Here is a 22,110-nt window from a genome sequence, read left to right on the forward strand (position 1 = left end):
TGTAAAGTATGTTCGCATTTTTTACAAATCTCGATACTTAGCCTCTTTATATATCCTGGATGAGGCTTAGATTGCCTATGAGTGTGGCTTGTGGGTTGAGAATGGATGAAAATGGTAGAATGGACGTGTTTATTACGTGTTTTTGAGGATAAGTGAGTATACTTGATACTTGATTGTTGAATCGTCCATTCAACATGTTTGAGACACAATTGAAACAATTCGATGACATTTCGACGCGCCACAGACTGTATCAAGCCACCATTATGTAATAAATTGAAAATTGAATCTATGACGACGTTTATACATTATTGACTCGAAGCTTCATCTACACCAAGAAAACAGTTGAGCACTCCATTTCATCACAGCAAGTAAAGGTCACACAGAGTCTGATCAACGTACAATTAATCAGTTGCGAAGCCAAAAAATGAAGAGGTTCTAGAAGTCCTGACAGTCTGGGCCATAACAACTCATTCCTCGTTACGGACACGAGACTCATGTCGAAAGAAGGCCGTATACCGCCACAAGAGGCATATCTCCAACTCGGTGGAACCAAGATCATTGAAAAGGTGAGACTTCTGTTTGCAGAGTCGTCCAAAGTCAACTTGAGGCGAGATATCGTTCCACTATGTGAGCGAAAAAGTTGTTACTAAGTGCCGCATTTCACGATTACTCTGGATCTGGCGACATATGCCATAGCCCAACAGGCCTGAAACAAATTCAATCACATTCAAGTAGATGATTATCTAGTTGTGACTATCTCCAGGTATTGCTCCGACGTGATATTGAGTTGGTAATGCACTGTGACAAACCACACGCACGTTGGAGAAATGTGTCAAACAAGATCTACTACACGTGTAAATCCTCATCAAAAAGAGTTCCAGACCTCTGATTTCAACCCGTTGGGCGCAAACTGCAATTGGTTAAGATGCAATCAGTGAAGGTTTGAGGTTTCTTACTTGGTGAACAAAACAGGCCCTCTGATGCAGAATACGAGTTCAATATCACGTACTGATATTATGAATCGCGGCCCATACTTGTTACTGTGGCTAGAAAATTGTACGGCATTGTACTCCAATTTCGATGCGAGATTTTGATTTGCGTGCTGCTGAGTGATAATTTTTCTGATTTGCAATACTGAGTGACTGAACGCATATGCTACGAGCAAAGAAAGAGATAAGCTACTCGTTCAATTTATGACTTACAAATATCCATTTTGTTCTTAGTAATATTAATAATGTTTTCTGGACCCTACAAAAACCTTGTCTCCTCGCCCTGTCACATCACCACTTCTTGCAACAGAACTACAACAACGTAATTAAAATTTGCAATTAGCTTGTCTCCTCTCCCTGTCACATCAGTTACAACATTTACAACACTGCCTGCAAAAACCGAAAAAACAATGTCTACAGTAGATAAGACCAGCCCCACTTCCCGGTTGCCGGTCTCGCAACTGACGGGTGGTCCAACGAAGATGAAGCTACTGCAACGTGCTTTTGTGGTGCCGTGCAGCTTTCATTTGTAAGGTCTTTTCTGCAGCCTGTTTTCACCTCGTCTGTTTGATCGACTCTTAACTGCATCTCCAAATATAGCCCACTCATGGACCTGGATATGTTGGCTCCTTCATCTGCAACTGTTCAGACTGCCACAAACTCACTGCATCTGTATTTGCTACGAACTTTACAGTCTATGACACGCATTTGAAGCATTTGAGAGGCCAGGAAACTTTAAAGACCTTTAGTCAGTCAAAGTCTATCTTTGTAAAGGAGGCTGGCAAGGACAACACTATGACAAACTTTTTTTGCTCAAACTGTGGGTCTCTTATGTATCGCGTTGGGGCAGCGTTTCCTGGAATGAGCATTCTCCGTGTTGGCAGGTATGTGTCGTACATGTTTTCAAGGGCCTGCTGCTTAGTCTCACTTCGCGTTTTGGCAATGCAGTGTGGACGACTTTTCTCTGGCCGAAACCAAGCTCAGGCCTACGATGGAACAGTTCACCAAGGACCGCGTCTCCTGGAAGCAACCTACAGAGGGATGCAAGCAGTTTGAGGAGGACGGGCTCCACGTATAGTAAAATGCTGTGGACAGGCAACTGGTCGGCATGATGTTCAATACGGGTAAAGTTGAGTTGGTAGTTGTGATAAAGGAAGCAGATACACAACCATATAGAATACCCACAGAAGTAGTAGCACACCTATTGAATATATTGGATTATAAACCATGCATTCAACGTGCTTGACAGGGATTTTGCACAGGTTGAACAAATTTGATGTCATTGACGTGGTGGATACAGAAGTACGCGTAATATTCGATGAACATGACAGCGATGTGATTGATAGCTTTTTGACTCGATCAAACCATGTGGGTTGTCTAAGTGAACTTGATTCATGTATTTACATTTTCGTATACAAAGGCAAAGGTATTTGATTAATATGCAAATAACATCCAAAAGAAGCCTCCCTATATTTTGATGTTAAAGGATGTCTTGCACCCGCAAGATGATTCAGCTTTAGGATTATCCACTACTTGGAAACTCGATCCAATGAGTTCTTGCACGTAATCCAACTTGGATCCTTCAATGAGAGATAGAGATATGGTGTCTACAATGACTTTGGCACCGTTCTTTTCAACCAATCTAGGGTGCGATACAGGTTGGATTTGTCAGCCAAAAACGAGGAGAGCGACAAGACGACGGACAGGAGCTTACAAGTCATCCTCATTCAGATTATCAGTAGTCAACTCCATTTTGACCTGATAACCGTGACAGCCACCCGAGTCGACCAGCACTCTTAGAGCTTGGGATGCCCTATCTTTGGAGTTGATATAATTGAGTTGCTAAAGTGAGAAGAACACGGTCAGTCTACTTGACACTAACATTGAACGCACGGATCTTCGCAAAATACCTTTGCAGCACGATCAGTTACAATAAGTGTTGGTTGATTGTTTGCATTCGATTCAGTTTCCGTAGCAAGTGTTCGTATTTGATGTCCTTGGCCATTTATCATCCGCCGTATTTGAGGCGATAACCGCTGTACATATGGTCGCAATGGTGCATTAAACGATGACAATTGAGGTATCCTGGTGGTGCTTGCTATTGTGTGCAACCGTTTCGACAGAGTTACATCAACACTCTGGAAACTTGACTTTGGGCAAGAGTGCACGTAAGTAGAGGTGAAGAGAGTCCGTATAGATCGTACTGTAGACATGAATCGCGTTTTAATGGTGTAGTTCAGTTTCGTAGCTGTCAAGTGTTTGCGAGAAGATTCACAAAAGATCTCGAAAAGTCGTGAAATTTCCACGTCGCATCTTCACACATATAAAAACAGCTGATTAGCTTCAAATCTCTTTCAAATTCGCTCGCAACTACAGGATCCAACGCCAAACTATATAAGGTATGACCTTGCATTGTACATTTGCATTGAAGCAAAGTGCTTTTGGACCGTACTGACATCCACACTCATCACGTTAATAGAACTCAAAGCATATATTATCAAAAACAACAATGTCATTAATCTCAAGGCTCTTCCCTGAAGTGCGATCAGCACTCTCTCGCTCACATCGCCCAACTGCATCACACTTGGGTCAAATGCAATCAGTCTTTGATGATCCCTTCTTCCGAGATCCATTTGCATTGGCACCATCTTTCCTCACTCGAGACTTTCCTCGTCAACCTGCTGTCGACGTCCGTGAATCTGACAAGGTAATGTATGGATTTTGAATCTTGACTGTGATTGACGCATGCAGCTGACATGACTCATCCTTACACATAGGAATATGAGATTGTCGCTGAAGTACCTGGATTGAAGAAGGAAAATCTGTCTCTTGAAGTCGTCAATGACAATACTTTGACAATCGGTGGTCACTATGGAACTGAAAGCACCTCTTCTGGACCTGGTGTTGTCGAGGGATCTACTGACAAAGCAGAAGCAACCAAGAAGGGTACTGGTGGTGAAGTCATGTCATCAGACTCCTCTCGGGATACAATTTGGTCGTCAGAACGAATGCAAGGATCTTTCCGCAGGTATGCTTCTCTGCAATCCTGTCTTTTTCTTACCATGTCAACTGTAGCTTAAACATTGAAACTCTACCAATAGGATGTTCTCATTCCCACATCACATTGATCCTTCCAAGGTCACCGCCAATTTGAAGGATGGTATATTGCAAGTCAAAGTACCAAAGGAAGAATCCAAACGCGCAAAGATTGAAGTTCACGAATGAAAGATCGTGGATTCAATTAATACATATGCACAGAGATTTGTAGGTAGCCTAGGTAGCCAAAAATGTATAACAAAAACACAAAAATATATTATTTGATTCCTCACAGTGACTGTCGTGTGCGCCTTGTTTTCTTGTTCCTTGTTTCCACGAGCTCAAGTCGAGATCAATTAATATCAGTGGAACGCGAGAGTTTGACCATTCAAGAGGCAGCTTTTGTAACTGCCATCATCATGAAACTGAACTTGCAAACCTCAACAACTCAGAAACAAATGTCACTTAGACATCAAACCAAGCCGAACTTGGAGAGATACTCACGGCTCAAGCGTCCACGTATATCAGTACCCGAAGATAATCCAGTAATCGTGGCTCCTTCTACTACGGACGTCTTGGTCGAAGCCAGTCCAGAACCAATTTCCAAAGAGTTGAGCAGCTCATCTGCATTACCAGCTAAGAAGAGGAAACGACTACTTACTGTTGGAGGTCTTGTATCTAGCAATGAAGCATCAGCCACTCCTACCTTGACTAGAGCAAACAGTCGCAAAAATCGCAATACCATATTTAAAATACCTACTATAGACCGATTGATTGCTAATAGTAATAGTAATCTAGTTGATGATGCATCTACATCTGTAGTCGACTCGCCAATGATATCACGTATTGAAGCTGTAGATCAAGGTGCTCTCGTCGCAGAAACACCAATACCAAGTCCACCACCGAATCAGGTTGAAACGCCCGTGAATGACCATAAACCAAATGGATTTATGACTAGATCTGGACTCAAAGTATCACCAAATATAGCATCTATTATACAGCGTGGACCGTTATATGTAGCACAATCGCCAGACTTTGGGGATGTATCGAGTATAGACATTCAAGCTTTTGATGATTACATGAATGAATTGGAACAGAATCATGCACCACTTGCTACAGATAATGTAGTAGCAGCTCCTCAGCATTCGTTTATACCAGCTTCTCAAATAACGCAGCTTCACATGGACGCTCCACACCACCAAGTCAAGTCACCCTTGGTCTCGCAAGCAGCAGCTATATTAGCACCCGTATTGCTTCCTACTTCTCCTTTGGTATTGCCCACATTACTGAATAATCAATTTGCTCGTCAGCCCTCGTCGTTGATTGCCAGTGAGGAAGTTGCGTATGTCGAAGAGACTGACTTGTTGCTGGTAAGACTGTGTCAAAAAGGACGTTATCTGATTCACCCATCAATTTTTTTTGCAATCCTGAACTTTTGAACTTGTAGACACGACCTGAGCTGGGACTTCCAGAGAGTGTTATCGAAACATACGGGGAAGCTGGTGTCAAATCGCTGTATGAGTGGCAAATGGAAGCATTGCTCATTGATGGTATCTTGAATGGGAAAAAGAACTTGGTTTACAGGTATCATCCGAAAAAAAACTGATAGCAGTGTACTTGTATTCACATTCGCTTTTCGTGGTAGTGCACCAACGTCTGCTGGCAAGACAATGGTTGCAGAGCTGATCATGGTCAAGCGAGTTTTGGAATCCAAGAAGAAAGCTATATTCATCCTGCCGTTTGTTTCTATTGTCTCTGAAAAGGTGATGTTTTACGGACATCTATGGATGAGCAGTCGAGCTGAACTTTTTGTCCGTTGTGCGCAGACCAAGTATTTGCAAAAGATGTTCGCATCTACGAGACTCAATATTGTTGGATATTACGCCTCTGTTGGATCTGCATCCTTTGATGATGTTGATATAGGTAGGGTCGTCGGGTATGGACAATGGTGAATGCCAACAATCTCATTTTAGTTTACCGACGTTCCGATTAGCAATCTGCACGATTGAAAAAGCGAATGGTATCATGAATCGACTCTTGGAAGAACAGCGTCTAGATCAGATTGGAATAGTGGTGGTTGATGAACTTCACATGGCACGTGATTACAGTCTCGGAGTAAATCCTTTTTTTGTTCGCTTTTCTAAGTCACGTCCACTCTATGTAGGTCGGTGACGAGGGACGAGGTTATCTTCTCGAACTTCAACTCACCAAGATGCAATACGTGCTTCGAGATGAGATTCAAGTCGTTGCCATGTCTGCAACCATTTCAAACATCGCTGTCTTGGCATCATGGTTGAGTGCAGATTTATATATTAGTGATTACCGACCTGTCCCACTAACGGAATACATCAAGGTAGGCAGACCATCAAAGCAGTACGAGACGGTACACCAATCAGTACTTTCTTCTCGATGACTAGGTCAATGACACTCAAGAGGTTTGGGACGTCCATCTCGGAACGAAGAGATGTTTGAAAGACATATATCCTTATGACAAGTTGGATCCAGATATGCTTGGTAAAGAGAGTAGCACACATTTTAAAGTGTGTACTGGTACATTAATTGGTTTTTTTTCCTTAGTTCCTCTGGTTGCCGAGACGGTGGCAGAAGGCAACTCGGTCTTGGTATTCTGCAGGACGAAAGTTGCGTGTGAAGCAGCAGCCAAACTTCTCGCCAAATTGATGCCTGTTTTGCTTAAGTTTGGATTATCTGAAGATGAAGCCAATAATCACAAGAATGTTATGGCAGAGTTGCAAAGATCACCAGGAGGATTAGATCCCGTTCTCGAAGCGACGGTTCCTCAAGGGGTTGCATATCACCATGCGGTAAAACGAGTGATTCTGTTGAATGGAAATAGCCAGTCAATCTCAAAAAGAATTTATTCGGCAGGGACTTACTGTCGAAGAACGTGAATGCATAGAGGATGCTTTTCGTGCAGGCTATATTCGAGTACTTTGTGCAACATCTACACTTGCCAGTGGCGTTAATTTACCTGCACGAAGAGTCATCTTTCGATCACCAGTGAGTTACAAAAAATTGGTCGTTTTGATTAGAATTGCCTTTCTGACTACTCTTTAGGAACAACATCAAGGTGGTATTCTAGATCCACAAAGTTACAGTCAAATGAAAGGTCGAGCAGGCCGAAAAGGATATGACACTGTTGGCGAGAGTATAGTGCTTTGCTCGTCAAAACAACTCACTCGTGTTAAGAGGTTGCTCGAGTCTCCGTTACAGCCAGTACAATCATGTCTCACATCAGAACGCAAAGGACTAAAACGTGCTCTCCTCGAAGTCATTGCTGCTGGAGTAGTGCGAACTGCTCAAGATGTAACAGCATATGTCGAAAGGAGTTTGTTGTTTGCTGAAGATCCGTCGTGGGATCGTGTCAATGGATATGTCAATGAAGCATTGGAGTTTCTGCTTGAACGAGATTTGGTTTGTAAGGATGGAGAATGTTGTAAGGCTACGAAGCTTGGGATGGCAACTGTTGCTTCCTCTCTCTCTCGTGAGTGAAGATGTCATTCAGACGTTTGACTCCTTTTTGTGCTAATTTGAATTCTTCGTATCAGCGGAAGAAGCTATTGTGGTCTTCCAAGAGCTACGTGCTGCTATGAATAGCTTTGTGTTAGCTGAGGATCTGCACATTGTCTACCAAGTAGAGATTTTTACGATTAGCACGCATTTTTTCAGAGGCTCTTTCTGAATTTTTTGTTCATTGCTATAGGTCACACCTACTTACTTCGCATACAATGACTTGGATTGGAACGGTGTCGCTCAAGTATACTCAAGACTTGGTGACGCACAATCACGAGTAGCCACAGCAATTGGCATAGATCAAGGTCTTGTCATTAAAGTCTCTCGAGAAGGATGGCGCAAGAATTTAGGCAAGACGGCTGATGGTCGGGAAAAGTCTATGATTCTTGGCCGTTTCTTTGCATCCCTTATGCTAGCAGACCTAGTGAGAGAAGTATCATTTGAGCAGATCATGGACAAGTACAATTTCCGGAATCGAGGCTTGTTGCAAAGTTTGCAGTCTTCTGCTGCTACTTTTGCTGGTATGGTTACTGTGTTTTGCGAAAGGTTGGGCTGGACGAATTTGCAGGTATGACAGAAGTCATGTTAAAAGTATCTTGATCTAATTATCTTTCTTTTTTTTAGCTGCTGGTTCAGCAATTTCAAGATCGATTGAACTTTGGTGTTGAGAATGAGTTGTTGGAACTGGCTCGTATCCCTGGAATAAAAGGTATGCTGTCATCATCTCTTTGTTTCTTTTTTCTCATTTGCACTCACTCGTTGCTGAAATCAAATCACTCACTCCTTAGCATTCACTGGTCGTGTATTGTTCAGAGCAGGATACAAAACCATTCCGTCAATCGTAAAAGCTGTGACTTCTACTTCTGTTGCAATTGAGGCTGAATGTCCTTCGTTTTTAGGCTTGCGCAAGCGCAGAGGAGATTCATAAACACATTGCATCCTCACGACCATTCAAAATCAATGGCAACTATGATGAAGCTGCCCAAAATCGTATCGAATTCCGTATTGCCCATCAGATTGTACAAGGTGCTCAACGTCTACTCGAAATTGATCAAAAGGAAGTCAGTCGAGCTTCGAAAAAGCTAGCTCACGCCTTGAAGACAGCAAAGAATGGCACGAAACGAAAACGTGGGAAAAAGGGCAAACCAGCTTTTACTGTCAACAATTATCATAGGCTCGAGCTGCCGAATAGGTCTGAAACGCCGGTGCCATATGGAGACACCCGTCCACCAGGTGCAAGCTCTCCTGCACTCTTTGACGACGATTCGGAATTTGACGAGCAGCTTGAGCAAGAGGATGAAGCCACGCCAAGTTTGGAAGATGCACAATTAGAAGTTGTAGCTTATCCAACTATTGTGCATTTGGGCGAGAATCTTGATGCAATGAAGAATTTCTTGCAAGAATGGTAAGATGGAAAAAAAATGCTGATGAATATCCTCGATCTTCGTTCTCTAAAAAGCCATCACCATCCTCCTAAACATATTATAAAACTAGGCCCAGACAGCCGAAATATGCAATTCGAGTCTGCGCAAGACGTGAAGCTCAGAATGTGATATTAGAAGGATTGGCAGTATGTTGGGACCCATCACTCGTATTCTATTTGCCAAACGATACCAACTCCAGTCAAGAATCAAAAGTCGCTTGGGGTGATGTTGCGCGTGTATTGTCTGAGCCATCTCAAAAATACGCCTTCCATGTGCAGCATGATTTGACTGCTTTGGCATGGCAACGCATACCTGTCGCACAACCTATACTAGATCCACGAGTAGCAGCATGGGCTCTAGATCCTGAAGGACGTGATTACACACTTCATCAAGCTCTGAATGTCATCTTTCCATCGAAAAGGTTCAATATGGCTAGTTCAAAGATTGAGAAGTGTTGTTTTGAGGCCACACACGTGCTTCTGCTTGGCGAGCATCACTGGAGTAAATTGGAGGTTGAAGGGTTGTTGCGTCATGTTGTGGACGTTGAGGTGATCTTTCAGTTTTTTTTTTTGCTCGGTGTCCGTTTGTCTCACAACCATCAACTCTGGTATAGATGCCAGTAATGTCCATCTTAGCTGAACTGGAACTGGTTGGGCTTGCATTTGAAGTAGAGTACTTCACAGGTTGCCTGAACGAATATCGAACTGCTATACATCAAATAGAAACGGAAGCATTCAAGTTGGCTGGTCGAAGGTTTTCCTTGAGTAGCCCTGCTCAAGTGGCTCAAGTGCTATACGACGATTTGAAACTTCCCACCGATAATTCCACCAATAAGAACAATAAGGTTACTGGGGGTCGAGCTGTGTTTAGTAGAAGTACGAGCAAGGAAGTCCTTGAACGTATTTCTCGTTTGCATCCATTGCCTCGTTTGGTTGTTGAGTACCGACGTATATCGACTTTGGTGTTTAACCAGCTGTATTCGTTAAATGATGCAGGAGTTATGCATCCATACTTTCGTCATCACCGTGTAAGTATGAGACTTCTGCAAAGTGAGATTCTTCGCTGCCTTTGATGATAACACCACAAACCCATAGGTGCTTTGTGAATATGATTCTCATACTGCAACGGGGCGAGTGACTACCAAGAACCCGAATCTTCAGAATATTCCTCATCCCCGTTCTCTCGTGGATATTGGCTTTGGACAAGGAAACTTGGTGAATATTCGTAATGCTTTCAGAGCATCACCAGGTCATATTCTGGTGTCGTCGGATTACAGTCAGCTTGAGTTACGTATTATTGGTAAGTGATGTGTCGGTGTTGTACACTCATTGTAATATTTTGAATGACAGCGGGGTTTTTTAGCTCACATGAGCGCAGACCGTAAACTTTTGGAATTATTGAATGGTGGTGGTGATCTCTTTATCAAACTGGCTGCACAATGGAATGGAATAGAACCTTCAGAAGTTACGCCAGAGATACGGAAGAGAGCGAAAGCTGTTGCGTATGGAGGTGAGTTTGCAACAAAACACAGAAAAGACGTGTGTGTTTACTCGTCGACGTCTTATAGTTATATACGGTCTCGGTCCTACAACACTGGCGAATGACATGAAGACATCCGTGGAAGAGGCAGAGAGTCTCATTCACAATTTCCGTAATTCGTATGAAGGGATACCGCAGTTGATTCAACGGATTACCAATGACTGTGCAAATACTGGGTATGCTGAGACCTTGTTGGGGCGTCGACGGTATTTGCCTGCTATATTTTCGGGAGAAATGTCAAAGAGGTGGCCATTTGGGATGAATTAGTTTTTTTTTTGCGCAGAATGTTTCTGATCTATTTGATTCACTAGAGCTCAAGCCCAACGCCAAGCAGTTAGTAAGCGCCTTCTGTTGTTGCAGTCTTTGACCATCATTCTAACCTTACTTTTGAATTAGATACGACAATTCAGGGATCTGCTGCAGATCTAGTAAAAGTTGCAATGATCAAGATCAGAGATGTTTTTACAAGCAAGTACGGATGCTGGTATGCTCATGAGGAGCCAGACTCTCAGGCTTTGCATGTACCTCATATGGTTCTGCAGATTCATGATGAGCTTTTGTTTGTGAGTTGGGACTTGAAGCAGTTAGCATGATTCGGGATAGGTTCTAGAACTTTTTTTTTGTTACGTCTCAGGAGGTACCTATAACTATGCTGGACGAAGTCAAAGAGGTAGTGGAAGAATGCATGATGAATGCCATCACATTGAGTGTTAAGATGCCTGTCAGGTTTAAGAAAGGTGTTAGATGGGGTGAACTACTGGAGGACTAAAACATTATTTATGTTTCCGAATGGGTGTTTTGGTTGTAATGAGCTTTGGTTGTATATAAACGGTGGATTCTTCAGCTGATGTCTTGCTTCCTTCCAAGTCTAGTTTCGGACCAGTTCACCTACATTTCCCTTTCAAGACAAATGAAGAAACAACAACCGTTCTGATCGGTTGTTTTGTCTCTACCACAAAAGTTTTCTTTCACGTGGACTACCCTCGCTAGAGTAAGTAGTCGATACAGCCCAAACATTGGAGCCTAATGCAGAACACCGACGGGTCGCTGAAGTACTATTAATGTGACTGAAGATGGTTCTAAATCTATAGTCGGCTCGCCAATGATACTACACATTGCCACAATCTTTGCAGAAACACCAATCCCAATCACCGGACTTTGACGATGTAAAGAGTGTCGACATTAAACCTTTTGGTGATTATATAAATGATTCGAAGCAAAATCGCGGTCCGTCTGTCAAGAATGCAATTAGTTTCCAGGATTTCTCGCTTTTTATTCCTGCTTCCCAAAGAACGCCGCTCCAAATGGCTGCTTTCAGCCATCGTCTCAAATCACCCGCAATCACAGGAGCAGCAGGTGCTATATTAGCACCCGTTTCGCTACCTCTATCTCTGTGATTGCATACATTACTGAATAACTGGTATGCTTGTCAGTCTTTGTCGTTGATTACTACTAGGAAGTTGCGTCTCGCCTTAGGAGATACAATTCTACCAGTGTACTACCGATGAAGGATTACGAATGGAATCCATTCCAACTTAACTTGAAGCATTGACATTTTCTCGTCATCATTAACATTGTTTGAATGCAAAGACTTCGTGATAGTAGTAATAGAGAGAAATCTCAATGTATTTGGCTTCCAATATGCTAAATATGCAAAACGTTCCCTGTCTGGTCATGTCCTAGTTTAGTCCTCTTCCATCTTATAAGATACGAGAGTGTCGACTGCATGTACAGAGGTTGAAAATCCTCGTAATCGAACCATTTCTGCATTCCTTGTTATGAGTTTGGCGTCCGAGTCAACCCATTCCGGTGGGACTTCAGCGTCCTTGTCTGTGTAAGCCAAGACGTTGAATGTGCCTACAAAACGAGGTGGTCTGCCTATGAGTAGCTGGCGTTTGCAGTCGAAGCGGCAGCAGAGGAAAAAAAAATACAGGACTGAAACAAAAGATTGTTCATGTCAACATACATGGTTCATTGAGCGTTGGCAAGAATGTAACACATGATATAATTTGTCTCATGATTCGTTGAATTTCAGCATGGATTTCCTTTTCTGATTTTGGTTTTGAAGAGTGGCTAGATTACCAAGGTTAGATGATGTGGTTGGTGTGAGTCAAGCACAAAAAAATGGTAATCCCTCAGCCTGATGTACATACCTCTTGGTAGCATTTATTCCCGATGCATTCTCTTTATCACTACTTGATTCAGCTTCCACATCCATATTGAATTGCCATCGTTCCAACACTTCTCGTGTATCTCGTGAACTAATCACTAGGACTAGTTTGCATATTGTTTTGGCTAGTATCCATTCTAGATCATTGAGTGAAATGTTAACGAGTTAGTCCCTATAGCTCATGTTCTCCCACATTTTTTGGCTTGAAAGCAAACCACTTTCACAGAGAGGCAAATGTACATACTTTGCACTTGAAGTAGTATTTGTTTGATATATCCCTCTATTGAATGATCAGCAGCTACAAAGAGCGAGAGTCCGTATCGTTTGACTTGTTTGAAATCTTGAACAAAACAGTGCAGAATGTAAGGTTTGATGTCTCGTTCTAATGTGATCCAGTATCGTTCCATACCTTCTGCAGGGTAGATTCCACGTTGATAGAGTATGCTAATTGAACAGGATATAGTTGGATACGTAGTCTGATATAATTTTATAACGACTTTGCTTGCTACCTGTTGATTGAATAATCTAAACATGCCATAGGTTAGCGACTCAGACGCGACAACGAAGAGAAGAGTAATTCCATTGCATACCAAAGAACTCGACAACGATCTGTGATGACCCTCTCAGCGTAATCTGCTGCGATTTCTGAACTGTCGCTGACATTTTTACTGAGACACGAAACAGGAGAGAAGAGATCAAACAACAGAAACACGAACAGCTGGACGAACAGATGCATCTTGGTAGTTGCGTGCCGTGTGGAGACGGATACGGAAACATTGCAATGTGATCTTGTTATTATAGGTCAAACCAAATAACGTGAGCAATATTTCGAAAACACAAAACCATACAAGTACAAGAATACACGACTTATGATAAAAATCCAATAGTCCAAATTTTGATAAGGGATCCCTTCTGTTCAATCTTCATCGAGATCTACGACACGCGTGGTCCTACAACACGTTTGACTGCTACTTCTGCCTTCACTTTCTTGCTAGTTTCGTTCTGACTGACAGGAGGTACGCTTCTTTTCTTTCTTCTCCTCCTTTTATGACTTGCATCTGAATACATCGACGGCCTCTGTCTTGAGCCTTCATTTTCAACTTGGCCGCGGCTGCATAGTATTCAGCTATGAGAGAGATGTATTGATGGTATCATCCACATACTCAAGACATTGGCATCGAAAGCATACGAGTTCCAGGTTCAGGAATCACTGCAACGACCGGGTCTCCAAAGAGATATGGGATCACAGAAGACACCGAGGTTAGATTCCCATCAAATGCGAAAGGAAGGGTGTGGCAGCTGGGTATTGCGTATCACTGCTGATAGTCTCCGTCTGCATACCTAGATTGAAATGACTTTTGTATTAGTGACGGAGCATTTTAGAGGGTGGGTGTTCAAAATCAGCAGACAACACCATGATCAAGATTACATATTCATTTTGATGTCGTGGTCGCGGGTCGAGGAGGAGAGTGGTACCTCGTTTGTACGTTGAGCTGTTACTGTGTATCGTTTTCCTGGTATGGCTCTAGGTAGCACTTGATCTCGGTACAAACATCAACATCGCTGAAGCTTTCCTCGACCTTCTACTCTTTACACTTTTTGCCGTCAATTTCGACCCAGGCTTCTATTCCTTGTAACCTCTAGAACATGAAGATGTTAGATTCGGTCACTTTTGAGAAAGAAAGCTGTTTGAACTCTTGCTAAGATGTGCAAGATACAAACAAGCAAGGACTGAAGAAGCTTCAATAAGCATACCATGGCTGGAGTATCTTGTATCGTACGGTGCAAGTTCTCTGAAGCAATGCACCTACTCGATATGGTGCTAGTCTAAAATGCGATATGTATGTTTGTAAGATATTTACTGTGCGTCAGAGATTTCCTCTACTTCAAAACAAACTGCTTCTTGGTCATACTTCGCACGAGAAGCTTGATGTATCCTCTATTGAATGATCAGCAGCCACAAAGAACGAGAGATTCCGTATTGTTCGACTTGATTGAAACCTAGACTGAATCAAGAAAATCAGAAAGGTTGAAGTAGGCACATTTGACATTTGATGTGACGTCCCGAGGTGATCTACCCTCGTTCCATACCTTCAGCAGGATAGATTCCACCCTGATATAGTAGGCGATTTAACAATAAACAGTTGGATGCCAGGTCTGATGTTTCGCCACATATTCTTTCTCAAGTTTGTAGCCTGTGATGAATTTGGTCTGCATATGAAAGAACAGGTTAGGAGATAGTAAGAAAACAGATAATACATGTCATTGAAAGTACTTACCAAAGAATTCTACGTCGATCTGCGATGCTTTTGATGAATCAGTTGCGGTTGCTGAACATACTACAAGAGGCAAACATACAAAACTGATGTTTATATTTCAAGGCATATAACAATAATCTGAACGACATCGAAACGACATATAAGTACAATAAAAGTAATAGTAAATGAGAGTTCAAGGTTCAATCACGACAATCCTTTGCTCAATCGTCAGTCAAGTCGACAACACGTGTGGTTCCTACAGCACGGTTGACTTCTGTTTCTGTCTTCACTTTCTTGGTAGCTTCATTCTGGATAGGAGCAGCAGAGCTTGAGCTAGCACCTGCTGTGCTGATGTTGTTGGCTTTACGCTTCCTCTCCTTCTTCTCTTCCTTGTAGGGCTTTCTCTAAGAATGGAGTGACAAGTCAGTATCAGTACTCAGCGCGACTCAAGGCAGTTTCAACGTTCAAAACGAGTTCATGAAGTAACTTCATCACCCAAGAGCAAACAAGGTGTACCTCAGTCCATTCCTAGACGAAATGCAGACAGAAGGTCAGTGCTCGGTGCTAAAACCATTGGATACGACGAAGTTGCCTTACTTCTTCTGGAACGATGTCGTGAATCTCGAGGAGTTCACGACTCTTGTAGTGGAACGAGAGCTTCAAGTCTGGAATTGCGCGGAATGGTTGGAATGTAGAGAAAGTCATGGGAGCGATATCTTGTTTCGCACCATACTAGCAAATAGATGATCAGAACATAGTGGTGGAACACTTGATGAAAGTAATGCCATGTATCTTACATGAGTGCTGTTTGAGACAAGCGAACCTGGTGCCTTCTTAGAAGCGGTAGTCGACTTTGTATATTCGTTTGCATCAAAGTGGGTAGGAGCAGGGACATGGTCTAATGACGGAATGAGTATGTCAGTGCCATCGTGACATCCGAAAACAGGTAAGCAGGTTCCTGGAAAACTGGCCGTTCGATACTCACCTCCTTTGATGCCTGGAAAGACTTGAATCTGAATACATCCCGGGCCACCATTTCGATTCTTTTGTTTGAGGGCTTCTGCGGCGGCGTAGTACTCGGCTACACGACCAAAATGTGTGGGGTCTCTGTCATGTCGACGATTGAAGTCGCCGCACACAATACAATCAGGCACTTACGAGTTCCAGGTTCTGGTATGACAAGAAGCACAGGATCTCCAAAGATGAACGGTATTACTGATGATGATGAAGTAAGCTTGCCATCAAAGTTGCAAGGGTTGGTCGAGTATCTGCTGACTGCATAAGAACGTTGGTGATCACCATCAGCGTTCCTATAAAAATACGTAGTAAGAAATGGTATATCAATAACTGGGTTGCATGCAACCGAGCCTCCGAGGCAATCATCAAAATCATGATCGAACACTTACATGTTGATTCGTACGTCGTGGTCACGGACCGACGAGGAGAGTGGTATCTCGTTCGTACGCTGTGCTTTCACGATATATTGCTTGCCAGGTATGGCCTCAATGTAACACTTGATCTCTGTGCAAATATCAACATCAGAGAAAGTTTCTTCGGGTTTCCATTCTTTGCAACGGTTTCCATCGATCTCTACCCAAGCCTCGATCCCTTGTAACTTCTACAACGTGGAGATGTCAGCCTAATTGCTTTGGAAAGCCCTTTCGTGGCGCCTTCATGTGGAATGAATTGTCCAAATCTGGGCGGAATGTGCAAGATATGCAAAGAGAGGACAGGGCCAGCTCGAAGAAGGTATCAAGTATCATCTGCAACACTAATGAAGCATGCGAGCATCCGACTCTGAGGCCAACCGACAATCACACAAGACTCAAGGAGCAACCAGCACAAAGCAATCGTCCAATAAGCTTACCATGGCTATACTATCTTGTATCGTGTACTTCAAGCGGTCAGTAGGAATGCGGTTGCTCGATTAGTTCTAGGTCTGCAAGATTGTGAAGCTTCGCACTTGAAAGTTTTTGACGTTTTGACAGGATGACAGAATGTTGAATGAGCGATTAGACAAAGTTTGCCAGTTCAAAGCACTCACAGACGTGTGCATGAGAGCTGGCGATGATCAGAAACAAGGTAAACAAACGAGGCATAAGCCATATATTCGGTCAACTCAAGAAATAAACAATTAACAGAAATTTACATGTGTCGCTAAGTAATGCACTCAATCGTCAGTAAGATCAAAGACAACGTTCGAGTGCTGAGCAAATTTAGGCTCTGCTTTGACTTTTTTGGTGACTGCGAGTTCCTTGTTCAGATTGCCACCCACAGACTTGGAGTGAGCTTCTCCAACATCAATTTGACGCTTCTTTCCCTTCTTTTCCTTCTTATCATTGTCTTGATCGTTGTAGGCCTTCCTCTCGATCCATTCCTATGAGGTGTTTGATCAACGTGAGGACTTTGTGTCGATGTTTGATTGCTGAAGTTCAGTTCAAACTCACCTCCTTTGGTATAATATCATTGATCTCTAACATCTCACGGCTCCTGTAATGAAAGGTGATTTTGGCATCTGGAATTTCACGGAGTGGGTGAAACTGGGCTGATTTTCTGAGGTTTGTAGTGCGACTAGCGCCATACTAGTGATTAGACGTGAGTTTTCAGCATGCTTATATCAGCCAGTGAATATTTACATGTGTGGAATTAGACACGAAAGTTCCGGGGACCTTCTTTGAGGCACTTGTTGAGGATGGCGTGTTCAGCGTTGCTTTATAGGTTCTTGCTTCTGATACGGTAGTCTCTGTAATACTCAAAAATATGTTTAGTGTTGATTGAGAGCTTCCAAAAAGTTGCATCCTCACTTCCTTTGATGCCAGACTGTAAAGAAATCTGTATAGAACCAGGTCCACCATTCTGACCCTTTTGGTTTTGAATTTCGGCTGCTGCATAGTATTCCACTATACGAGATGTCAGTACGGAGCTGTGTTGACGTGGCGAAACATGTCTCAAGACGTACTGGTTCCTGGCTCGGGAATGGCCTGGTAAATTACGGGGCCAAAAGTAAAGGCACGCCTTGTGGTGGGGCCAACTCTCATTCCCTAACAAAATGGCAAGTGTCACATAATCCTAAGACTGGTCAGTTGATTGAGTTGGACACTTACGTCAAATGTTGAGGATTTAAAGGTATTTCGGTCCATTGAAGTTGATTTTTGCTTTTCACCATCGGCATACCTAAACGAGTCGATACCAACGGTTCATAATTGAGAATTAGATTCTCCGACAACCTGTCAGCTTACAAGGTCTCTCCAATGTCATTGCGGTGTAACGCTGAAGCACCGAAGAATCGACTGCGTTGAACTTTGACAACATATTCCTTGGTGGAGCGAGCCTCAATGAAACATTTGATTTCATAGCATGCCTTGCGGATGCAAACAGTTGAATGAGTCTGACATAAACCCACTAACAAACGCTACGTAAAAGGCTTACATCTGCATCATTGAAAGATTCTTCGACTTTCCATTCTTGAGCACGCTGAAAGACACCTGGTCGTTTTGAATTTCGACCCAAGCTTCAAATCCTTGAATCTTCTAAGAAAGTCAAACCCAGATGTTAGCATTGATGTTCATTCTCCGAAGCAGGTTTCGTCAAAGGAATCCAGATGCAAACATCATAAAAGAGTCGTGTATTCCGACGTGCTACATTCACTAGTATTCAGCCTTTCAAGGGCTTGGCCAAAGCAGCAATGCTCTCAAATCAATGAAAATATCCACTAAGTATGCGAAGCTCAACTTTTATCGCAGGACTCACCATTTTCAAGGGGCACTTAGAGCAGTATTGCTGGTAAATACAAGACTCGGTTATCCTGTAAGTACAAGGCTCGGTTATCCTGTTGATGGACGAGAATTTTCAAATGAATTCACTCGCAAGCAGTGACTGTTGGTAGAGATGGGTTTCACTTGGTGGCATAAAAACAACATCAAACTGAAATAGGACGATGATGCCAGCCAGCGACAAGAGCTAGAGTACGTGCTTCAAATCTTCAAATCACATTACAAATCGTGAAATCGTGTGATAGCCAATAAATCGTTCTTCAAATGTATGTGACAAAAATCTCAGAATCACGTGCATGTCGCCAACAGTTCTCAGACGCCGCTGATGTCGATCACCATGACATCCTGGAAGAAGATGTCGCCTTATACTGTAAAATGGCGCGTAAACTTTGAACAGTCGTGCCTTGTAATTGAGACCGATTACTTTCAAATCTTCGTTGGAGACAGAGCTCGTAGCTAAGGAAAGGGATATTGTTAATGGTATTGAATCTAACTCAACTCCGTACACAATGTACAACATATCGACCATTGTCTTCTTTTCCTTGGCCTGTCGTTCAAGAACCAGTTGGTAAACGATGTTCTTGACTTCGTCGAGCTGTGATTGTTCACGAAAGCGTGAGAGACTTTGGTTACAATGATTCACGAATGTGAAATTGAACTTAATTTGGATTCAGATATGACTAGTTCACCAGGTTTCAAGACAATGACAACACCAACAGGTGCTTTTTATCATAAAACAGAGGAGGCAGTAGTAGTGTTTGGAGGAGGCAAAAAGACATTCAGAGCTTGTCCAGGGGTAGCAGCTTCTTCATCAACACGGCGTTGGTTTTCTTTGGATGATGAGCCAACACTAGCTGGAAGCAGACAACCCAACAGCCTACAAATACATGAGAAAGTTGATGGGTTGGAATTCATGTTGTATCAAGCTTCCCTCGAAAAAAGCACGAGCTGCATGCAACGGTAACTCAATGATGGTCCATTATCAGAAAAATCTATTTTCTTGATACGCTGATGTATTTGTACGGAGTGATTGACTTGCTAGCGTTTTTGAATTATGAAGGGTTACAGCCTGATACGATCTCAAAGACATAGAGTCCTTGTATGTCAAAATGTCTGGTGTGAGAAATTTGGAGGAAAGGAAACTGTGCAATATTGTTTTCCGTCCCATCATCAGCAGTGTTTGGTTCTTTTCTTTGTTTGTCCGTGACGCGTAGGCAAACATTTGACGGTCACGGGCGACGTGTCCAAAAATCAAATATCGGTCTAATTTGAACTCCCTTCACGTCTCTGATCTCCGTTTGCAAATTGTTTACACATCTCAATTGTAGGTGTTCACTTTTTTGGTTGGCGATCACGAACATAAGAGGTCGTGATTGGCGAAAACAGTGATACAGAATTTAAGATACTCTACAGAAAGACTGACTGAGGCTCTCGTACATGAGCGACCGCTTATCTCTCTCCTCCTTAATTTCGGCATTGCTTCCCGCGAGGCAATCACAAATCCAAGCACCAAAACTCAAAACAATCATTGGCATCGTCACGAAGCAACAAAAAGATAGATCGCGGTCGGAACAGGGCAAAGAACAGCAAGGAGAGGTCTCTTTTTATAAATGAAATTTCGCTCTTACACTTCTCTCACTTTTAACTCAATGCTTTTCTTCAGACACCCCGTTGGCCCCACTAATAGGTATCTGAGCCTTCAAAGCTGCAACTTCATGATTCAAATCGAGGATTCGCGCATGAAGAGCAACAGTCTCATGCTGTGCCAATTCACGTAATCGAGTTTCTTCAGCACGAATATCATTCACAGCCAATTCAGCAACTTCAACCTGACGTCCCAAATCATCACGTTCTTGTCGAGCTTGCGACAATTCAGTTTTCAAGTGATCGATCTGGCTAGTACTATTACTATGAATATCATCCAATTGAGTTTGTAGCATATCGATACTGGTTTGCATGCGACTGACTTCAGCATCGTATTCTTCCTTTTGACAAGATGCAGCCAATGCAATGGATTCCATTTGTTCCTTGATTGTAGAGATGGTGTCATTGAGACCCGGAATTGTTGATGATGTCAAGTCATTCAATGCTGTCTGCATGGCATGGCAGTCGTCAGTCTTTTCCTTCACGAGAGCTCGAGTGTTCTCGAGATCTCGTGATAAGACTTGTTTATCATTGGAAATGGATTCCAAATCAGTCTTGAGGTGTTCTAGTTGTTCTCGTTCAAGATGGAGTCGATCATAGTCTTCAGCCATTGCATCACGAGCTTCAGTGAGACGACCATTTACTTCTTCAAGACGAGTACATTCCAGCTTGAACTTTTCAGCTTGACTCTTTGTCTTTTCGACTTCAGATTGTTTGGCCTTCAAGTCTGGTCCCAGACGGCATTCCATATCGTTTAGTTTACCCTTTACTTGGTCTCGTTCTATGATAATGGCATCCCGTTCAGACATGGCATTATCTCGATCAGACATGATGACTTCACGTTGAGTCACGACTGCCTCGAAATCCTTTTCGAACGCAGCGAGCATTTCACGTGCCTTGGCCAAGTCAGAGACCGATCGTTCGTATTCTGAGCTGACTTGAGATAAGGTCATTTGAGCTTCACCAAGAGTAGCCACCAGAGTATCTCGCTCTGTCACTAACTCTTGCATGCCATCACGAGTTTGACGAAGTGCTTTGACATTCTCATCAAGAGCACGTTGAGTTTCGTCACGGTTGATTTCAAGCTTTTCCTTGGTAGCTTCCAGGTCTCGGATTCTGGATTCAAGACCAGATTGCAAGACTAAATAAGCTTGCTCAGATTCAAGCATCATGGCTGAATGAGCTTGAGTCATGTTGCTGAGCTTGATGTCTCGAGCTGATTCGGCTTCAGCGAGTAGTTCCTCTAGCTCAGTGATTCTTTGCTTGAGTAGAGGAAGCTCAGCTTTGGCAAATTCTGATACAGGCTTTTTAAGGAAGGGGTCAGACATACTAACCATGCACGAAGTGTAATGTCAGAGCAAACGCTGTTCAGATCAATGTTCAGGACTAAATCTTTCAAGACGCAACTTACACTTGATGTGGCGACTGCAGTAGTAGAATCATCTGATTGACTACTGCGATTTTGTACGAGCTCAGTCGCTAAGTCAGCAATATATAGACTTCGTCGTTCCAACTCTAGTTTCAATTCAGCGGTTTCGTTTGCTTCAATAACTCGTTCTTGAGACACACGATCCAATACTGAATAGGCGGGGAGAATCTCGTGTGAGCAAAAAGACCCGATATACAAGCTCTAAATTGACCAAGCGTGATCAGCAACTACCTGCACGAGCGTCAGTCATTCCCTCCGACATTTGAGCATTTACAGATTCCAACCGTGTAGCGAGATACGAGCTCAAAGCATCCTTG

General features: G+C 42.9%; 4 protein-coding genes across 4 annotated transcripts; 2 read left to right on the forward strand and 2 right to left on the reverse strand.

Annotated features, from left to right (window-relative positions):
• Positions 1 to 2,456: 2,456 nt before the first annotated feature.
• On the reverse strand, positions 2,457 to 3,202 carry SmJEL517_g00781 (uncharacterized protein; the record flags this gene model as incomplete). Its single annotated transcript, XM_031166710.1, has 3 exons — positions 2,457 to 2,631; positions 2,704 to 2,831; positions 2,900 to 3,202. The coding sequence occupies 3 exons, from the start codon at positions 3,200 to 3,202 to the stop codon at positions 2,457 to 2,459; spliced, it is 606 nt and encodes a 201-aa protein (XP_031027073.1).
• Positions 3,203 to 3,498: 296 nt separating this feature from the next.
• On the forward strand, positions 3,499 to 4,214 carry SmJEL517_g00782 (uncharacterized protein; the record flags this gene model as incomplete). Its single annotated transcript, XM_031166711.1, has 3 exons — positions 3,499 to 3,696; positions 3,767 to 4,017; positions 4,091 to 4,214. The coding sequence occupies 3 exons, from the start codon at positions 3,499 to 3,501 to the stop codon at positions 4,212 to 4,214; spliced, it is 573 nt and encodes a 190-aa protein (XP_031027074.1).
• A 230-nt stretch (positions 4,215 to 4,444) lies between these two features.
• SMI783 (DNA-directed DNA polymerase) lies at positions 4,445 to 11,288 on the forward strand (the record flags this gene model as incomplete). Its single annotated transcript, XM_031166712.1, has 23 exons — positions 4,445 to 5,395; positions 5,473 to 5,609; positions 5,671 to 5,788; positions 5,852 to 5,948; positions 6,019 to 6,140; positions 6,190 to 6,378; positions 6,443 to 6,539; positions 6,603 to 6,847; positions 6,912 to 7,043; positions 7,101 to 7,527; positions 7,592 to 7,677; positions 7,747 to 8,124; positions 8,181 to 8,265; positions 8,345 to 8,397; positions 8,456 to 8,961; positions 9,051 to 9,528; positions 9,594 to 10,007; positions 10,075 to 10,279; positions 10,343 to 10,489; positions 10,548 to 10,764; positions 10,831 to 10,856; positions 10,916 to 11,082; positions 11,154 to 11,288. 23 exons carry the CDS (start codon positions 4,445 to 4,447, stop codon positions 11,286 to 11,288), a joined length of 5,412 nt encoding a protein of 1,803 aa, XP_031027075.1.
• A 915-nt stretch (positions 11,289 to 12,203) lies between these two features.
• On the reverse strand, positions 12,204 to 13,352 carry SmJEL517_g00784 (uncharacterized protein; the record flags this gene model as incomplete). The annotated part of the gene is made up of 7 exons (XM_031166713.1): positions 12,204 to 12,376; positions 12,486 to 12,592; positions 12,673 to 12,826; positions 12,934 to 13,029; positions 13,099 to 13,133; positions 13,199 to 13,214; positions 13,280 to 13,352. The coding sequence occupies 7 exons, from the start codon at positions 13,350 to 13,352 to the stop codon at positions 12,204 to 12,206; spliced, it is 654 nt and encodes a 217-aa protein (XP_031027076.1).
• Positions 13,353 to 22,110: the final 8,758 nt, after the last annotated feature.

Source organism: Synchytrium microbalum (genome assembly GCF_006535985.1).
Source record: "Synchytrium microbalum strain JEL517 chromosome Unknown SmJEL517_scf0003, whole genome shotgun sequence".
Classification (NCBI taxonomy): domain Eukaryota; kingdom Fungi; phylum Chytridiomycota; class Chytridiomycetes; order Synchytriales; family Synchytriaceae; genus Synchytrium; species Synchytrium microbalum.